Consider the following 21,320-nt stretch of genomic DNA (forward strand, 5'->3'; position numbering starts at 1 on the left):
ACTGGTTCATGACAAATAATAATAATAATAATAATAAGCCTATCTGATTACATGCTTTTTGAATTGGTGGAGATGTATTGAATGGTTAAAAATGAAAATATCCAACGGTGTGTGTGTGTCAACCTAATTATGGAATTTTGATAATTTAATTTGAGTTAATCCATGGCATGTGTACAGTTCATGAGTTGATGCGCATCCAGCGTCATACGCTGCCTGATTTGTTAAAACCGTGGGGCCATGTGACCATGGTTTTGGACTGACCCGGATTGCGTGGTGACCCTGCAATTGCAGACGTCGATGGTGATCCAATCTAGCCACGTTCTGTTATCAAAGATGGGGCTTTGCATGTTTGAATACCGGAAACAGAATACGTCACCCTTAGACGGACTTGGTCGAGGCAGGGTTTCTGTGGGGCCCACAATAGTGTAACGGGTTTATTCATGCCATTCATCCTTTTTCTTATTTATTTATTTTTTTCAGATTAAAATGGAGGTAGATCCAAGGCCCAAGTCCACCACACACATAGTGGGAGTTGAACGCTCACTACTAATTACTTCTTGGGAGCTGCAGACCTTTGATCAAGCTCATATTTGTTTTCTCCCTTCATTCATGTCTATATGACCTTATGAACAGATTGAATGGTAGATAAATATTCTGGTGGGCATTAGAAAGGTTTCAGCGGTAGGCATTGTTATTACTGCAGCCTTCTATGGTGTGGTCCACTAGAGCCTTGGATGTACTTCATTTTTTGACCCATTACGTCAAAAGGATTTGGAAAAAATGGATGCACGACGTGAATGAAATGCATACACCGTGGTGGTCTCCACAGTGTCCTTACCTAGACCGAGTCCCTCTTGGTGGCGGCAGGACGCAATCCACTTCCTCGAAAGCTCCTGATGTAAAGGAATTTGACTGGATTGTAGATCACTGCTGTCAAAGATGGGGTGCGGTCACTAGACATGTTTACCTTGCTTAGATACATCAACAGTTCAGTTCCAGTCAGGGCCTATAGCATATGTACATGTTTGTTATTCAATTAAACACGAGACCATATGTGTTAACGAAGACCCATATTTAATCAAACATATGTTATTAAAAAGTACAGGTATGCCAGAGTCATACTCCACTCGAGTTTGATTACACACTTTTCAACCCCAAGCACTGAGATAGATCCATTAAGCCTGGATCTGTGAAGATCTGAATGCTGATTTTATTGATTTATATTTGAACATCAGTACAATCAACAAAGAAATAAAGTGGACAAACAAATAAAAGATAAAATACCTAGAATGCATATATGAACAAACAATCAAGGTAGAGGGTTGGAAGGATGTGATCAGGGTGTGATCTTCCAAGTAAGGACTTGGTTAATCAGAGATTCGACGATGATAGGTCATGGATATTTATACTACTCATAGGCATTCTGTAGCGATGATGTTGATCTATTGTGATCTAAACTAACCTAAACTCTGAAAATTCTACGGCATGATGGAACAGAAGTTGAGAAACTAGAAACTAAGATAAACAATATTGCGTTATTCAATTCAGAAAATCGAACTCACCGATTTGCTGCATTGACACAACCAAATCAAGTTTTATGAGCTGGCTGAGTTGAGTCGGAGTTTGCCAACCTTAGCATGAATATAATATTATATTTAACATAGATAATATCACCATTAAAATTAATTGAACCCAACCAACCCGACCCAATTTTAATTGACTCCCAGTAGAAGTTGACCCAAACCCAACTGGATCTGTATTACTAGACGGGTCACCCATTAAAATAGGGTCTGACCTAGGCTCATTATTTCTCTAACAGCCCATCAAAAGCGGATTGGGTGGTGACCCCAACACCACCCAGCTAGGTGGTGTTGGGTGCTGTGGGGCCACTGTGGGGTATTGTTTTATGTCCATGCGGTCCAGCTGTTTTGTCAGCTCATTATAAGGCATGAACCCAAAAAAGTGAAGCAGATCTGAAGCTCAAGAGGACCACACCACATGAAATTGTGGGGGATAATGACACCCACTACTGAAACTCTCCTGAGGCCTACCATACCAGTTGATAAGGTTACACAGACATGAACGAAGGAAAAACACAAATATCCAAAACTTTAGTAGCCCCTGGGAAGTTTTAATGATGGGCATTCAATCACCATTGTTTCATGTGGTGTGGTATACTCGAGCTTTTGATCTGCTTCATTTTTCATGCCCTAAAATGAGCTAGCAAAATGGACAGCATGGATAAAACACACTAGTCATGGTGGGCCCCACAATCCCAAACACCACTTAGCTGGGTGGTGTTGGGGTCACCTCCCAACCCACTTCCCCACCCATCGGCAAGACTGATCAAGTGTCTGACATTATCTGTTCATTGTGGTCCTAGTCATGGCACACCTCATCATACATGTCTACATGCAAGATAACAAAACTACTAAGCCTAATCTCATAAAAATCAGTCCGGCTCCATGGCTGAGTTGAAAACAAATCTGTTTCACTATTGAGATCATGGGTTCAAGTGCCCACATCGTGTGGGTAGGTGAGTGTGTAGGTAAAAAAATAAAATCTCACACAAATCTGTGGGGACAAAAAAAGATGGCAGTTGCCCTTTCATACCCACAGGCTATCAATCAGATGTAGCGTCACGCGCCTAACCAAGGGAAACCAACCAAAGTGCATGTGAAGTGCATGTGAGCTGCAAGGGATTAGTTTGGATGTGGCCGTATCATCCGGTAATGTAAACCTTTTTACCAAAAAAAAAAAAAACTGTACCGAGACACCCACCATTAAAAGCCTTCCAGGTATTGTGGGGCTAATCATGGTAAGTACGGGCCATCATTGACAGTAGCTAACCGAATGACATATCTTATATCAAGCACTTTAATATAATTTGAAAATGCTGGGATGATTTGGTGTTTGAAGCTGTGTCTAGGGTAAATACTGACTTTTTACCAGGTAAACGCTTTACTAATAATGTCTAACATGGTGGAATGTGAATAGTTAAAACTCTTTGCAGGTGTAGAGTGTTAACAACTGAAATTTTACAAGCATCCAAACAACCCCTAAAGGAGACTTACTGCACGCCATTCAATGTGTAAGCACATTTGCAAGCTTCAGTAGATAACTCTAGTAAACAAAAGAATACACAAGCGTACGTGAACAGGCAAAGAGTCCTCAACTCTAAGAAAGAAATTCCAGCCACAACAGGGACAAAGATCTATCCACTCTGCTGCTGAAAATTAAAAAATAAAAATAAAAGAGGAAGAAGAAGAAGCAGAGTCAATATTCCACTGATTATGATAATTTACAGCAGAAAGACGAGCAAAACACCATCTCATCCATATCCATAACTCACATCTGGAGTTGTCACGACAGACTCAAACGGAATTTCAACTCGTTCCTTCACGAGGCACCTGGGTTTTCCGCCTTCCATCACCAGGACTTTTCCAGGCGGGCATTGACTCCTGGCTTCTCTAGCTTCCCCGGCTGCTGGTTTTTGAAAACGTCCCGGAACCTTGAACTGGATGCTCCCTTTCCTGAGCCTAGGCTCAAAGCCAGCTAAGCTTAAAATGGATATCACACTTACAAGTGTGAAGAAGGTCTTAGAGGCCAGCCCAAAGGCCAGCCGTATCCCAGTGGAGCGACCATTTTTTGGCGCAGGTTGAGTTTGCTGCTTTTCGGATTCTCCACCCTTGCTATTCTTGGTATCAGGCCTTAAATCACCAGTTAGCCCATTTCGAGCAGAATTGTTATGGATGGGAGGTATGCGTGGATGATAGCTTTCATCCAAGATCGATGAGTCAGGGAGTCGGCTTGGATATGGAGGAAGAAGAAGATCATCATCTTGGTCGACCGTCTCACCAGCAAAGGCAGCAGCCTCGCGTATCACTTCCAAGTCCTCCCCTTTGTACTCCTTGAGTTTCTTGAGTAAAATCTTGCGGCTGCGATCAATCTCAGATAGGGTTGCTTCTCTCTCATATCTTTGTTGCTGTTGCAGAGCCTAACCAGCAGAAGGAAACCATCAAAGCCCATAACAACACACACGCGCACACACACAGAGTGAGAAGTGTCTCCATAGGGTTTTTAGCTGAATCAGGGAAATGTTGGATATGATGGTAAGTTAAAATAACACATCTATTTGATAATGTTGACAATATCTTTAAATGAACCCAAAAACACCAAATTACGCCTTCCTAAAAGCTAAAAGAAGTTTATTGGAATGGGTCAGCGCAGCAAGCATTCAAGGGACTTTTTTGGGGATTTGACCAAGGGTTGGGGAGATTGTATTTGTAGTCCATGGATGACATCTTGTCATCCTTTTGTTTCTCCTCTTTCTTTTGAATTTTTTTTTGAAGGAACCCTGCATTTCACCAAAGATGCTGTCAGGCATGGTGTGCCGTAACGGCCATTACGTAGAGATAATGGTGGCAGCCATCACACGTTACAAGGTCAAAAAGGCCATTACAGAAAAATGACCCATAAAAGCCATTACGACCCCCGTAACAGCCTTCCTGTAACAGCCCCTAAACGGTCCATCATGGGGCCGATAAAGGTTTTTTGGGTTTATATATATATATATAAAGAGGCCATAACAGCCATTATAGCCTGTATCATAAAGGTAACGGTGGTGGCCATTATGGCCGCCATTACTCTTACAGAATACCATGCTGTCAGGACTTCGATAATAGGAATATATGAGAGAAGCCAAGACTCAGCACATCAAAAACAGCAAGGAGAAGCGAGAAGATCGGGTTTCTCAAGGCAGCCAACCACTGGTGGAGACACGCTTGTCCTCTATTTCTCTCCATCCAGTGTACATCCAGCCACATAAAACTAGCATTCCTACTGGTAAAGCAGCAGTCAAAGCCTTCATTCCAGTTCAGCCACTTTCCAAATCTGCACCTCCTTCCTTTTAACCCTCAATTCAATAACACATCGGCACTTATAACATCATCACACCAATGACACTGACCATTAGAGACATCAGGAGCAGCAGTTTCAGTGAAACATTGTCTTGAAGCAAGAGGAAAGGATGTTTTCACCAATAAAATTGGATACATCCTCCACAACCACCATCATTCTTCAGAAGTATAGGTCATTTTTCCAGAACCTCAATTAGCTAGTTTTCAAGTAGTCATGAAATATGCAAGGAAATAGTGTATATGGTTTAACTAGAATTCATCTAAGGTTGAGATTCAAAAGGGAGCTTTAGGATTTAATCTAGGGTTACATTTATGTTAGTACTATATATGTATGCCTTGTTAAAAGACTCTTTTAGAAAGCTACTGATATCGTTTTGCAGGATTTATTTTTTTTCTTTCTTTTTTTCCTTTTTTTTTTCTTCGAATTCCTAGAGGTAGTTCCAACCTTTTATTTAGCCTACCCTTCACCATTGATCTTCTTTTAGTAGATTTTTAGCCTCATACTTCAGAATGCATTAGAGAACTAATTCAGCAATCAGAACCCTATTGCACCATGAGGCAAAGGTTCAACCACTGGTAGAAAGGCTCAATCTGGGAAGCTAAGCTCCACCATCTCCTGTAGTGAGACCAATGGCCAATCACGTGAATCACATCAAAATCAAACTTCAAATTGGCCAAAAATACTACATATTATTAGCGAAAAGTTTGATGAGAAATTCTCAAACGTTGCAGTGGTTAGTCGTACAGATCTACTGTCTGATCTGAACAACAGACCTGATCTGATGGTCATTGCCTCATTGGGTCTAGAGACGCAAGCGTGGATGGGTTCGTCATTTTCTGAAGATGCGACTGTTCTCCAAAAACATCATCAACTAAGCTAAGGAGGCCCATTAGGAGGTTAGCTAACATGTTATAAGAGATCCGGGAAATTAGTTTCAGGCTGGGGGCCTATTTAGCGCACGTGAGCCATTCTGCTAATGACAGAGCAGACAGCTTGGCAAAGAGAGGGGCTTCCAGTGGGTCTTGTTGGATTTCTGACAGAAGGTAGCAGGCTTTTGCCAGGCATCATCAAATGGTCTTTGGGGTTTATAATTTTCTTTCTTTCCGGCTCTCAGTAGTTGGGTTGTAAATCTGTATGTTTCTCATATTCTTTCTTCCTGATGTGTGTATCTTGCTTCTGTTTTGTTTTTAATTTAATGCTCCACTTAATTTAAAATTTATTATTAAAAAAAATAAAAATAAAAAAAATAAAAAAAACATTGATGGGTTCGTCATACCAATGTCTTCAAACCAGTTTCCTTTCTTTGTGATTGGCCAATGGCTGGCCTGGATCTGGAGGTTCATGTGGCCTTCTTGTAATTTGTGTATTTGTAGTTTAATTTGTGGTTGGACATCTTAAGTATGGGTGACAACTATGTTTTGGGTGTAATAAGTATGAAGGCTGTAATGTTTTGGTGTAATAACTTTGGAGACTGTTATGTTTTGGGCATAACAAGAATGGGGACTCATATATTTTGGATATTTTAGTTATAGGGAAGCTCATAAGTTTTGGGGAGAAGACTCCCTCTTATGTTTGTGTTTTCCTCTTTGAGGCTCTTGCTGTTGACTTGATACTCATACTCTCCTCTTTTATGTAAGCTCATTGAGACTACTAGGGTTCCGAGCCTTTCCTTTGAGTGTTGAGACTCCTAGTGCTCTGCCCTTTTACGCATGACAGTTTAAGACAATTAGTGATCCATGCCTTGTGTTCTTTAACAATTGACTATCTATGGTTGTTCAATCTGAATCTTTCTGTAATCATGGCCTAATCTTTATTTCCCCATGGCTGGATCACTTCAATTTGGTACAAAGCCAGTTGTTTTGGGCCTGATTTGTTGTTGGATTTTTTTATTTTTATTTTTTTGCATGTGCATGTGCGGTGCAGTGTTTGTGTGTGTGTGTGTTTTTTTGGGGGGGTGGGGGGGTGTTGGGGTGTTGTGGAAGGATACCACAATTTCCCGATTGCTCCCAAGAGAACTCCTTGATAATCCCCAAGTACTTCCACCACTATGGCCCGACGCATGATCAACCTCTTGACTACGAATGCAATTGCTTCCACTTGACACAACATGTCCCGAAAAACATGAAGTTCACCCCATAAAACTCATAGAACTGCAATCAAGGACACGTGCCATATGGTCAACTTCCTCTTGCACCCCCGCATCTCGCCATACAACATCACCCAAATAACCTCAAAGATGAAAGGATCCTTCCCCAATTTCATTCACAAAAATGCAATGAATGAAGAGATGATTTATCGAATCCTCATCCTTGAAGGCAAATAATGCACCTATTCATAATTGGAAGCTGTCTTTTCTTTTGAATATCAACCATAAGCACCTTGTTTTCACCGGAAGACAATTCACAACATCTTTCAAAAAAAACGGAGACAATTCACGACAAGATAATTCACGACAAGATCAACAACATGAATACATTTTTTGAAGGACGACATCAAGATTAAGTTACAGCCAACACATGAGGAGTGATCATCAAAGGTGGCTGCCATTAACAAACAGAGTTTATTTGTGACACCTGGATCGGCACAGGAATTTCAGGGATCATGAAGACAGGTGTATCAAGATCAATTCCATATGACAGTGTTGTGAACTTGATGAGGTTGAGTGAGAATGATGTTATCCATAACACTTGGGAGCCCCATCAGGGCAAACCAACCATTGGATGTCTAGTTCAGTAATTAGATCGTCTAGATCTAACATTTGATTTGGCCAACAGCCTGATCTATGATCATCATTCATCAGTCTGGATATGAGCAGCAATGGTATTGATGGGTTGGTGATGACAATGGCATCGCATTGGTGTCCTTTGATCATGACTTGGCTGACAGATGGTCTAGATTCAAAGGTAAACACATGTGGCCACACGTAATTAGAGGTGTACACGAACCGAGCTAGCTCAGTTAGCCCGCTCGACTCAACTCGAAAAAGCTCGATTCGACTCGGTTCGAAGCTGAGTTCGAGCCGAGTCGAGCTGATTTTTTGAGCTCGAAAATGAGTTCAAGCCGAGTTCGAGCTGGCCCCAGCTCGACTCGACTCAAATCAAACCCAGCTCGAATCGAACTCGGATCGAACCAGTTCGGTGACTCGGTTACTTTGATATTGATGTTGCTCACCAAGTGTTTGATGAAATGACTCAACGAAGTGTGGCTGGAGGCAAGGAAGGTATGTATATGAAACCAATACCCTTTTTTTCTTGATTTTTATGTTGCTTAGAAGGTGTTTGATAAAATACCTGTAAAACCATTGCTGCTGTCTTAAATACAGTGAGATTTTGGAGGTGCAGTCCAGGTGCTTGTGAAAATGCTGCACAGGCAAACTCGGCTCGAACTCGCCCGAGTTGCTGACCAAACCGAGCCGAGCTGGCCAGTCAGGCTCAAGGACCGAGCCGAGCCGAGTTCGAGCTGAGGTCAGCTAGTGGCCAAGCCGAGTCGAGCTGAGGCCAGCTCGACTCGGCTCGACTCGATGTACACCCCTACACATAATATGCATGAGGTTTGATTTGTGATTGGATGTACAACTATGGGGGACAATTATTTTTTGGCAATAGCAAGTATGAGAAATGTTATGTTTTGTGCATAATAAGAATGGGGACTCTTCTATTTTGGGCATAATGAGGTACCCATTATGTTTTGGACATAATAAATGGGGGTTGATACATTTTGGGGGAAGACCATCTACGTTTTGGGTATAAATGAGTTGCCATTATGTTTTTCTCTTTGAGGCCTTGAGGGTTGGGACTACTAGTGCTCCCTTCTCTTTTGCTCGAGACAGAGATCGCGAGCGTTGTGGCCGAAGGAATGTGACGAGAATACCGAATATTTCTATGGTGTTGCTATAATGGATTTCTACCACTCTTCTGTCTAATGAAGGTTGGCACCAGCCCAGACTAGACCATTTACTGTTTGACCTCATTCAGGGCTCCAAAGCAGCATGATTGGAGAAAGCTATTGAGGAAGAGGTGCAAGAAGCAATTAAAAGTCTTGGAAGGGATAAAGATCCTAGAGTGGCCGGATTCCCAATCGTTTTGTTCTAGGTTTTCTGGGAAGAGGTTAAAAGGGATTTCTTGCATTTATATTGGAGTTTTGCGCTAGAGGAAGACTACTGAAGGATACAGGTGTGTATTTTATAGCTCTTACTCCCAGGAGAGAGTGCAGAAAGCTTGAATGATATTCATCCCATTAGCCTTATTGGAGGCCCGTACAAAATTCCTGCTAAGATCCTAGCACCTAGACTGGGGAAGGTCTTGAGGGGCATTATTTTAGAAAATCAAGGCAGCTTGTGTTTGAAGGGCAAATTCATGATGAGGCACTCATGAATACAGACTCAAAAAACCAAATCAAGGGAAGTTGGGATTGTATGCAAATTAGATTTGAAAAAAGCATAGGACATGGTGGAATGGAAGTTCCCGCAATACTTGTTGAGTCAGATGGGATTCGGTCCCAAGTGGAGGAAGTGGATGTGGGAGTGCATCAACTCGGCTCACTTCTCAGTCCTAGTGGATGGGTCCACAAAAGGTTTCTTTAAAAACAGGAGAGGGTTGAGACAAGGCAACCCACTATCTCCTTTCCTCTTTGTTATTAGTGACGAGGCTTTAAGCAAAATGTTGGTTAAGGTAGCGAGCTAGGCCCCATCAACGGATTCACAATCAATCAGATAAACATCGGCATCACACACTTGCAGTTTGCAGATGACACCCTCTTGTTTTGTCAAGCAGATAGAAATCAAGTTGACAACCTCCAGAAGATTCTCTTATGCTTTGAAGGGGTGTTAGGTTTGATACTTGACTCAGAAAAATGCGAGATCTTGGGGGTTCACATGGATGAAGAGGAAGTGTAAGCGTATGCGCAGATCTGTGGATGTAAGCTCAGGAAGTTTTTGTCTTCTTACTTGGGCTACCATTGGGCACTAGCAAGCCATCCAAACATCTCCAAGATGTGGAGACTGAAAGAATGGAGAAGAAAATATCTGGGTGAACGAGCCGCTACCTATCTTTGGGGGTAGAATCAGACTAATTAAATCAGCCCAACTCTGCGGAGGCCACTATGCTTAGGGCGATCCAGTTCCTGGTCGAATGGGCTACTTTCTCTATAAGGCCTTAGATTGTAACTTTGATATGCTAACTGTTTAGCTGTTCTGCCATCTCAGCAGAGCAGCGTTCTTTCTCTTCCTGTCCTTTTTTATTTTGTTTTATCAATACAAACTCTCGCGTTAATTCTCAAAAAAAAAAAAGGTATCCCGATTTTGCTACGTAGCGCTGAAAATAGCGTTTTTCCCCTGTAGCGTGCGCTACAGGGCTCGTAGCGTACGCTACAGATATGTAGCGTGTAGCGCAGGTAGCGTACGCTACCTGTTTATTTTATTTTTTTGCTTTTTCAGTGCAGGAAACAGTGGTGAACTCACACCACAAGCTACAGTTAAGTTTTAAAAAAAAAAAAAAAACCTAATTCTAAAGGGTTTCCGATCCCAAACCGCAGCAGCCGACGCAGAAACTCTCCCTTCCGATCCATTTGGAGACCCAAAATCATCTCAGAGAGGCCCTTCGACGCTGCTGCTCTCCCTTCTGATTCGTTTGGAAACCCAAAATCGTCTCAGAGAGGCCATCCGACGCTGCTGCTCTCCCTTCCGATCCATTTGGAGACCTAAAATCGTCTCAGAGAGGCCATCCGACGCTGCTGCTCTCCCTTCCGATCCATTTGGAGACCCAAAATCGTCTCAGAGAGGCCATCCGACGCTGCCGACGCTGCTTCTCTCCCCACCCTTCAGTGCTTTGGTCAAAGGTTAGCTGCCAGGCGCAAACCGACCTCATCTCGAGACAAAAACAGGTACGCTCCTTCCTTTTTTTTGAATTTTTTCGATGTACATTGAAAATAACTTGGTATTTTCAATTTTTTCCTCATTTTTTTCCCTTTTAAAATACTAGTTACCGTCGGTTTATTGTTCTTTATACCTTTTTTTTTCTGTGGTATGGCCCACGTGGGCCCCACTGAGGTGCGTGAAGGGGTGGGATGTGCATTATTTTCTATGGTGTGGCCCACGTGGGGCCCACTGAGGTGCGTGAAGGGGTGGATTTGCATTATTTTCTATGGTGGGCCCACTGTGGTGTCCGTATGAGTGTAAGTGGTGTGTGTTTGTTTATTTTTGTGACTCACTGATTTATCTGTGATGTTTTTTTTTTTTTGGTCAAGTAGTGAACTAAAGAGAGAAGAATGTTTGAAGAAAAAGAGAGAGAGATTTTGCATGGAAATATGTGGCTGATAATCCACTTGGACAATCTCATAGAAATTATGTGCTATGCAAATTTTGCGGTCAAAGATGTACGGGAGGCGTGACTCGCCTAAAGCATCATTTGGCCGGAACCCACAATGGGATAAAGCCGTGCCCAAAAGTGACGGAAGAAGCCAAGGAGGAGTGTAGAAAGGCTTTAAAGGAATATCATGATGGAAAAAATAAAAGAAATGAGGTGTTTCGAGATATTGGGAGAGGGGGATCGACATATCTTTCTGGTTCTGGCTCTGGAAGTGATAGCGCTAGTGTGGGTAATGATGCTTTTATTGGCAACCAACTTGGTAGTGGATCTTCTGGTAATCAACCAATGAGAGCAAGGGGTCCTATGGATCAATTTGTTAGTAGTGAGCAACGTCAATCCACATTGAATTCAAGGTGGAAGAAGGAAGAAAGAAAAGAAGTATGCAGGGTGATTGGAAGATTTTTTTTTGGGAATGCTTTGTCATTTAACCTATGTAATAGCCTATACTTTTCAGCAATGTGTGAGGCTATTGGCAAGTTTGGACCGGGATTGAAGCCACCATCCATGCATGAGATGAGAACATGGATACTAAAAGAGGAGGTTGCTAATATTGATAGTTTAATGAAAGCATACAAAGCTTCCTGGAAAACTTATGGATGTTCAATTATGTCTGATGGTTGGACGGATGGAAAGAATAGAAGCATCATTAATTTTTTGATTAATTCTCCGATCGGAACAATGTTTTACAAGTCTATTGATGCTTCAGATTCAAAAAAAGATGGAAATTTGTTATTCGAATATCTTGATGAAATTGTGGAAGAAATTGTGGAAGAAAATGTGGTCCAGGTTATCACGGATAACCATTCAAGCTATGTGAGTGCTGGGAAGAAGTTGATGGATAAGAGGAAAAGGATATATTGGACTCCGTGTGCTGCACATTGCATAGATCTGATGTTGGAGGATATTGGAAAAATGAAAATATATTCTGAAACGCTTGAAAAGGCAAGGACAATGACCAAGTTTATTTATGGGCATGTAATTGTACTGAGCATGGTGTGAAACTTCATGAAAAGCAATGAGCTTCTATGCTTAGCAGTGACACGCTTTGCAACAATATACCTTATCCTCGGAAGTATTTACAAGCAACGAAGGGTCTTTAAGCCATGTTTGCATCGGAACAATGGTGTTCATATTTTTGAGCTAAAAGATAGAAAGAATGAAGGTACGGGCCATTATAATGTTTGATTCAAAGTTTTAGATGTACGTTGTTGTATGTGCTAAGAGCACCATACCTTTGGTAAGCGTTCTAAGAGAAGTAGATTCAGAAGAGAGTCCAACAACAGGGTTCATTTACGAGTTGATGGACTCAGCAAAGGAGAAAATTGCATTTAATTGCAATGATGTAAAAAAGAGATATGTTCCAATTTGGAACAAAATAGATGAGAGATGGACTTAGCTTTATCGTCCTCTACATGCAGCTGGGTACACAGTTTGAATCCTCAGATATGGTACTCAGATAAAGTTTTCTATACATCCTAACATAAAAGGGGGGTTGTTAGAGTGCATGGATAGGATGATCCCCCGTGAAGAGCATGCTGATGTTGATATTCAATTGGATGAATATGACAAGAGAAGAGGGGATTTTGGCTCTCGCCTTGCACTCGAAACCATGACAAAGCGTTCCCCAGGTAATTTATAATTTTATATTTTGATATTTTCATTGTTATGTAAATTATATTTTTATAATTGGTGAAAGTATTTAATTAATTTATAAATTACAACTAATTTATGTAGCTGATTGGTGGGAACGCTTTGGAGATAGAACTCCACAGCTTACGAAGTTTGCAATACGAGTTTTAAGCCTCACATGCAGTGCTTCTGGCTGTGAGAGAAATTGGAGTACTTTTGAGCAGTGACATTTGTACCATTCAATATTATAAATTGGCTAATTTTTATTTACTAGCTTAGCAAGTCTTTGATAATTGACTGACATAGATCATCACATGATCAGATTCACACAAAGAAGAGAAATCGGCTAGAGCAACAAAAACTCAACTCTCTAGTGTATGTGATGTATAATATGAAATTGAGAGAAAGAAGCATGAAGAGAAGGGCGGCAATGGATCCAATATTGGTGGACCACATTGAATCAGATGATGAATGGATTGCTGAGAAAGAAGGCCCTGTTCTCCCAACTGATCCATCGTGGCTCGAAGATCAAAATATGGCCTTTGATATTAGTGCCATTACAACTATTCCGAAGTTTGATGATCCAATTGATAGCAATGCGCCATTAACATCTAATATTTTTGAAGGAGTTTGCCCCCCCCCTTCCTCAAAGAAAAGGAATGCAACTACTTTAAGTACGAGTTAAAAGTTATAGACTAAGTTACATGAACATTTTTAACAAAGAAAGTAAAAGACCCATGAATCTCTTTTTTTTTTTCTTTTTTTTAAAAAAAATGTGTAGGTGGTCCCATGGGAAGATTTCTTACTCCTATAAGAGAGGAAGGAGATATAAGAACGAGTGTTCATGGTGTGGATGATGTACATGCAGATGTAGATGCTGATGCTGATGATGAAAGGCCTAGACCTGGTGACGAAGTGAATGAGGATGACGACAACGACGATGACCTATTAGATATAGATGACCTTTAGAGTTTAGACACTAGAGTCTAGAGACTAATTATTGAGAATTTGAGATGTTGATTTTGAGGAATATGACATTTGTACTGTACTTAATGCTCTTAACTTTGGGATTTTTATTTTGAAGAATGTGACATTTATATATTTTGCTCTTTTTTTTTTATACTATTTAATATTTATCATATATATATAATATAATATATATATATATATATTTTTTTAATTAAAAAATAGAAGTATTGTGTAGCTTACGCTACACGCTACGCTTTTTCGCTACACGCTACGGAGGGTTGAACGCTACGCAACACGCTACCGCTATTTAAAACAATGGATCAAACTTGAACTAACTCTCGCGTTAATTCTCAAAAAAAAAAAAGGTATCCCGATATACTTCATGCTTATTTTTTTATGCCCAAGCAGCATTATCTCCAAATTGAAAAGGACCCAAAGGAACTTCGTGTGGCAAGGGTCAAAAAACAAGAATAAGATCCACTTGATGAGTTGGAGGAAGGTGTGCAATCCTAAGTAAGATGGTCGTTTCAGGCAAATACAGGACAGAAGAAGGGGTTTGGTTCCCAAGTCCATCGGCTTTCTACTGGGTATCAAACTCATGGAAAGTGATTAAGAATTGTTTGCAAGTTTAGAAGAGAAATATTCTTCCTCCCTAGAGACGGCTCACAAATCAGATTCTGGTTAGAGGTGCAAATGGTCAGGTCAACCCGATGGATCATTGGACCCATCCCAACAATTCATAGGCTTGGGTCCAAATTAAAACTACGAGCAGGTTTGGGTCCAAAAGTTCGACTTGAATTAGTAAATGGGGTGGGTCTGAATCCTCTCAAAATCAACCCGACCCAGATTCAGTTTTTAAACAGGTCCTATTTGGTTCATACCAAAATGGACCCAACCCAGATCCAACCGCAACACAGACCCAAGAAAAAGTAGTTAATTGTGTGGTTATTTATTTATTTATTTTGGGCTAGATTATAGCAATAATTTGCTACTTTTTTCCTAAAGCGTGGTTATCCATCCACTAGTGATAATTTAGATTGTGCAAATTGTTTGCCCCATTGTTGATTTTACCTGTCGAATATGGACCATTGACCAGTTTATCTGTTACCAACAAATTGGTAGCCAACACTAATTGGATGATATGGAACATTATTTGTGTGAAAACCCTGTTGTAAATTCTATACACAACCTAGACCGACCCAGACCTGACCCAAACCCGACCCATTAAATTAATGGGTCGGCAATTTTTTACTTCGAACCAACCCTGACCCAACCTGAATTATAGTGGGTTTGGTCTGGTCCAAAGTTCCTACTGGGTTCTTAAATGGGTCAGGTTTGAGGGGGGGGTCCTCAACCCAACCCGACTGATTTGCACCACTAACTGGTCACATAGGTGGTTGGGGACATGCCTCTGGAAATCCTTTTAGACTGGTAGCTGAGGAAGAATCTATTTCCCAAATTCGATCTCTCAAGGGCAAGGTATTCAATAACGGTGATGATGGCCGTAACGCCCATCACAGTTGCTGTTATGATACGGGCTGTAAAGGCTATTACAGCCTTTTTAATATATATATATATATATATATATATATATATATATATATATAAGGTATCAGCCCTGTAAACTGCAATGATTCCCACCTTTACTGTTACATAATGGCCATTACGTCACCGTTTTTTAATACCATGGGGTGATAGGTTGGTGTGATCCTAAAGGTTTCACAAGAATATGCGTGATGAACAATTTGAAGAGTTCATAAGTTTGATGGGCATGCTTCAGCAAGATAAAGTGGATGTTAATTCACAAGACAAGACAGATGGAGTTGGAACTCAGAAAAATCAGGCCTTTTACAATCAATTCTTTCTACTCCGCATTGTCCTCTAGCATGGACCCAGGATTCCAGTATCCTTTGTTTCATATCTAAAAATACAAAGGGCATCCACTTGTCCTTCCTTTCATGTGGGCATACTTCAGCAAGATAAAGTGGATGTTAATTCTCAAGACAGATGGAGGTTGGAACTCAGAAAAATCAGGCTTTTTACAGTCAATTCTTTCTACTCCACATTGTCCTCTATAGCATGGACCCGGGATTCCAGGATCCTTGTCTCAAATCTAAAAATACAAAGGGCATCCCATGTCCTTGCTTTCATGTGGTTGTTCAGGAAGAACAAGACACTTACGATCGACAACTTGAGAAAAAAGAAATGATTGTCCCAAATGGATACCCAATGTGCTTGAGAAGTGTGGAATCAGTCAATTATTTATTCATGCATTGCTCTCTGTCCAGGATATCTGATGGAAGATTATGCACCTTTTTAGGAGAACTGGGTCATGGTGCAATCCATGGTCAACTTCTTAAGGGCTTGGCACAATGGAGGCAAGGGTAGTGGAAGTAGGACATTGTTGTGGATATCATCCTTTCTGGCCGTGTTGTAGAAAGTGTGGGTAGAATGTAACAACAGGGTGTTCCAAGACAAATCCAACCCCCCAGGGTGTGGTCATTCGCAAAATTAAAAGATATGTTGACGAGTGGGCTCAAGCATCTAATGTTCAAGGGGGGTTTTCAAGAATTGTATCTAGGCGATCTTGAGGATTTTGCCGCTCTTGGGATGACTAATGTCATTCATTTGTATCCTTATGGCTTTTCGAATAAATTTTTTGGAATCCTTCAAAAAAAAGAAAGAAAAGAAAGAAAAAGTTCCAAACCTTGTTCTTTGAGAGGTGAGACTATTAGTTCTTCCCTTCCCTTTTATGTATGATTGTAGAGACTCTTAGGGAGCGTTTGGCGCATGGGTTTAAATGGGATTAGGTGGGAGTGGGTTTTCAGATCCCATGGATCATTGCAATATCTTGTTTGGGACTCACATAAGATATCGGCTGTGAAGCCCCTTCTTGGAATCAGCGTCGGGGCAAGGGTTTCTGCAATCCTACTTTGGGTGTTGTGTGGCTAGTGGTCGGTGCTATGTGGACCCCACCATGATGTATGTGTTTTATCCATGCCATCCATCCATTTTAAAATATAATTTTAGGGGATGGGATTAGATGGGTTTAAGTGGGATGGAATTACCAAAATGTAATGATTACACTGTGTCAGGGATTGTTGTCTAATCCCATGGCTTGGAGGCCATCCCACTTCATGTTTGGGAAACAGATTAGCTAGTCATCTTGCCATTACCGGCCAGTGCTCCGTGGGCCCCACCATGATGTATGTGTTTCATCCATGCCGTCCACCCATTCTTCCATGTAATTTTATAGTATGAGCCCAAAATGAGTTTGATCCAAATCTCAAGTGGACTGCACAGTTGGCCCTAGGAGGTTTTTAATGGTGTAATTCAATCACTACTGTTTTCCCATGGTGTGGTCCACTTGAGATTTATATCTACCTCATTTTTGGGATCAAGCCCTAAAATTATATTTCAAAATGGATGGACGGCATGGATAAAACACATACATCATGGTGGGGTCCACATAGCACCAACCACTAGCTATACAAAACCCAAAGTAGGATTGCAAAAACCCTTGCCCCGGCGCTGATTCCAAGAAGGGGCTTGACAACTTATACCTTATGTAAGTCCCAAACAGACGTTGCAATGATCCATGGGATCTTAAAACTCACTCCCACCAGATCCCATTTAAACCCATGCGCCAAACGCCCCCTTAGAGGTGTAACCTTTTGTGTTCATTAAATATTGGGTTAGGGTTATCATCTATCTGTAATCATGATTGTGGTCTGCTTGCTGTTTCCCAACAGCCAATCACATCATATTCACAACAACATGGCAGAGATTGAACTCTGCAGGATTGTATGACAACCCAATCCAGACCACAGAAGCCAGAAAGTTTAGGACCTTAGGTCTCAACCAACATTCACACCTCTGATCAAGAAACCCTCAACTCAATATACAGTGAGTTCTGCAAATCGCTAGGAAGATTTTTTTATGGGTCAATCAAAGAGAGAAGAACCACTAGGAATGCAATTACAGAGGGTATTCTCGTATCTACGGCCTGCCTCCCAGTTTGGGAGGAATTAATTCATCAACTCATGGTTTGGTACACGACTAATCCCAAACTAAGCTAGCATTCAAGGTTTAAGATCCATATGGATCCTCAACGACTCAACTGACAAGAGAAGTATTACCATTAGTAGAAGTCTCAATTTTAACCCACCACTTTGGGTGAGCAATAATCCTGAGACTAGACTACACTCGACTCTGCCTATGCCCTATACCTCCCACTCTTCCTATGCACAATTTATAGTAACTTTTGGGTTTTTACTTCACAAAAGTGTAGGGTAAGTCATTCCATAGTATAATTTTATATTTCTTAAAGATAGAATCAATTCAATAACTAAGCAATTCCAAACATATTCCCAGACAATGAAACTTCAAGAGATTCCTTTCTTAACATATGCTATTCTATGACTATCCTCCATCAACATTGTACATGTGCAAGTTGAAACATGTCTCAATTCAACTAGTTGGATGCAGCTTAAATGAACGTGGTTCAAAATCAAGTGAATCGGACAATCTTGATTGTTGCATCAGTGGTCAGTAAGTGAACAGCTAAATAATGATGAGCGAAAAATTGAACAGTGACCAAGTTCAGTCAACGAAAAAAATGCACTAATTGGGCAGCTCAACAGTAAGATCACATCAATTTTTACAGTGAGGTCCATCCATGTGATGCATAACCATATGAATGGTCCTGATCATCCTAGACAACCATGTGCATGGTGGATATAGTAGAGACTAGAAACGGCAGCCGCTTGCTACAGTGAGTTTTTCCCGAGCCATCTAAGCAACTTCAACATATGTATGCATACTGCTGGATTAACATGCACCCGTCTCACAAATGAAGCCTAAAATTAGGGTTTTGGAGGCTTTCTTTCCAGAACCCTAATCGAGGGCGAAAACAGAATGAAAGCTATTGCTTAAAAACCCTAGAATTTGTTATGGGAGCTTGACGCTTTCCATCAGCCCTAGGGCTTTTGGTGTATTCGCTAGGTTCTTAACAGAATTTCACCCTAAAACCCTTTAAAAAATAAATAAATAAATAAAAACGAAACCTCACAAATGGAGAGGCGGTAGGGATCATCGCAGATATCAACTGACCTGCAAGGAAGCAAGCTGCTCCTCGAGCGACTCTAGGGCATCGCGGATGTTCAAAAGACTCTCAGCCTCTTCGTCGTCATTGTCGTGGTCGTCGTTAGCTCCACCGTGGTGAAGATGAGAATCTACGCCTTCCTGGCGTTTCTTCTGCTGCTGCGTTGCTCTGTCGATGCAGCTGTTGATTTTCGATCGAAGCTCTGAAGCTCGAGATAGAACAATGCCTGTCCCATCCGCTTCCATTCCTCTCTCTCTCTCTCTCTCTCTCTCTCTCTCTCTCTCTAAGTCAGGATTTTAAGAGATTCGATTTCGAGATGATTTCCTTCAATCGACATTTTCTCAACTTCTGTTTTTCTTCGGAGGATTTTTAGATTAGATGCATCCACACCAGAACCGAGAAAAGATACAAATTTCTATCTGGAAAACACTCCGTTGGATTCTGCTGACATGGACGCGGTTTGCGTACTAAGTAAACTCTCTGGGGCCACCCTCGTGTATGTGACTTATCCACGCCGTCCATCCGTTTTGCCAGCTCATTTTAGGCACGGGACAAGAAGTGAAGTACACCCAAAGCTCAGGTAGACCACACCACGAGAAACAGTGGGAACTAAACCTACCGTTGAAAACCTCTCGGCGGCCACAGAAGTTTTGGATCAATCTGATAGTTGTGATTTCCACTCGTGCATGTCTTTGTGACCTTATAAACAGGTTAGATGACAAATAAACATCACTTTGTGTCCTAGGAAAGTTTCAACGGTGGACGTCATTATCCTCACTGTTTCCTGTGTTATGGTCCATTTGAGTTTTGGATATGCTTAAATTTTGGTCTCATGCCCTAAATTGATATGGTAAAACACATGCATGGAGTGGATAAGACATATATATATATATATATTGGTGGCCCCCACAAAGTTTACTCAGTACGCTATAGCATGCTGAGGTACGCAGTGTGAGTCCTGCTTAACATTAGCTTCGCGTGTGGAGGTGCTTAACCAACGCATATGAACAGGTGAATAGGTTTAAGGTGCAGGGTTCAGGGTTTAGGGTTCAGTCGTATAAGGTAGCCTCGGTTAGGTGTCACTGCAAACTGAGCGCCACGTCGGTGAAATTTTCAAGAGATCCACCCCGTCCATCATGTATGCTTCTTCGTATTCACCCTGGGACGGAAAAACCATGATGATCCAAAATTTAGGTAGGCCACACCATATGGAAAAGTTGGGGAGTCCACCGTTAGTTTTTTTTTGCGCCCACGGTGGTGTTAACATGCCATCCAATCCATTCATCTGATGTGCCTCGACAGGATGAAATGAGGATCCAGCATTCTAAAACTCAGTAGGGCCCTTACCATGAGCATTTATATGTTTTTCATATCATTTTAAGTTGGATGAGTCTTGAATCAGCCAGTTTTTGCGATCAAGGCCAAACAAGGGTGGTTCACCTGATGGACGAGGTGGATTTTACGCACCATGGGTGACAACGGGACCGTGTGATGAACAAGGTCCACACGTGTGTCACTTCAGCACATGAAGTGGAGTGTACATTTGGCGCATGAAGATGGGGCGCGTGCTGAAAGAGTAGCCTTACTATGCCCAGACGTCAACTAATGCACACACCATTGCATATCCGAACCATCCATCTATTGGAAGGGTGCTGCCACTTAGATTCCTCATTCCAAGAATCATTTCGGTCCACTAGATAGGTGGGCCACAATTAATTTAAAAAATGTGTGGCTGTGAAAAATCGGCCGAGTTTTTCTAACCTGTCCGTTAATTTCTAACATCATTGCAGGCACATCTATTGAGGAGATGACCTTTAGTTTTCCACAGTAATATCGACCTGATGGATGGTTTGGATATTTTACTTGTATGCTGGCCTGGATATGTTGTGGCGTGGGCATTAACTAAGTTGCAGATGGCTACCTGCTCAGGTGACGTACCGCCTCATTCTCTTCGTTGTTAGAGCGGATGCCTTAAATAAGTAACGGCTCACTCTCTTTCATAAAGACGGGGATTAGGTACCACCCGGCCGGTCCCTAGCTAGGGACCGACAGAGGCTACGAGGAACCAACATGATGCATGAGTTTTATCCCCACCGTCCATTTATTTTTCCATATCCTTTTAATGTACAATTTCAAAAACGAGGTAAATCTAAGGCTCAAGTGGACCACATCACAGAAAGTAATGGTAACAATGACACTCACTGTATACGTAAAAATCCACTCCGTCCATCAGGTGAGAACCATTTTTTGAACCGTTCGTAGCTAATATAAGCTCGAATAAGAACTCATGTAGGCCACACCAATTGTAACAATTTAAAATTGCCTCCTAAACC

The 21,320-nt window shown here is 41.4% G+C and overlaps 1 protein-coding gene across 1 annotated transcript in view; it reads right to left on the reverse strand.

Moving 5' to 3' along the window:
- The window catches only part of LOC131228928 (uncharacterized), a 35,950-nt gene extending 16,555 nt beyond the window's left edge, over positions 1 to 19,395 (reverse strand). The window contains exons 1-2 of the mRNA XM_058224763.1: positions 18,996 to 19,395; positions 3,335 to 3,997 (exon numbers count right to left, since the gene is read on the reverse strand). Coding sequence (XP_058080746.1) covers positions 3,335 to 3,997; positions 18,996 to 19,232 — 900 coding nt within the window. The 5' untranslated portion in view covers positions 19,233 to 19,395. The remainder of the gene's footprint in view (positions 1 to 3,334; positions 3,998 to 18,995) is intronic.
- Between the last annotated feature and the right edge of the window lie 1,925 nt (positions 19,396 to 21,320).

The sequence above is a fragment of the Magnolia sinica genome, chromosome 16 (assembly GCF_029962835.1).
Source record: "Magnolia sinica isolate HGM2019 chromosome 16, MsV1, whole genome shotgun sequence".
In the NCBI taxonomy this organism is placed as follows: domain Eukaryota; kingdom Viridiplantae; phylum Streptophyta; class Magnoliopsida; order Magnoliales; family Magnoliaceae; genus Magnolia; species Magnolia sinica.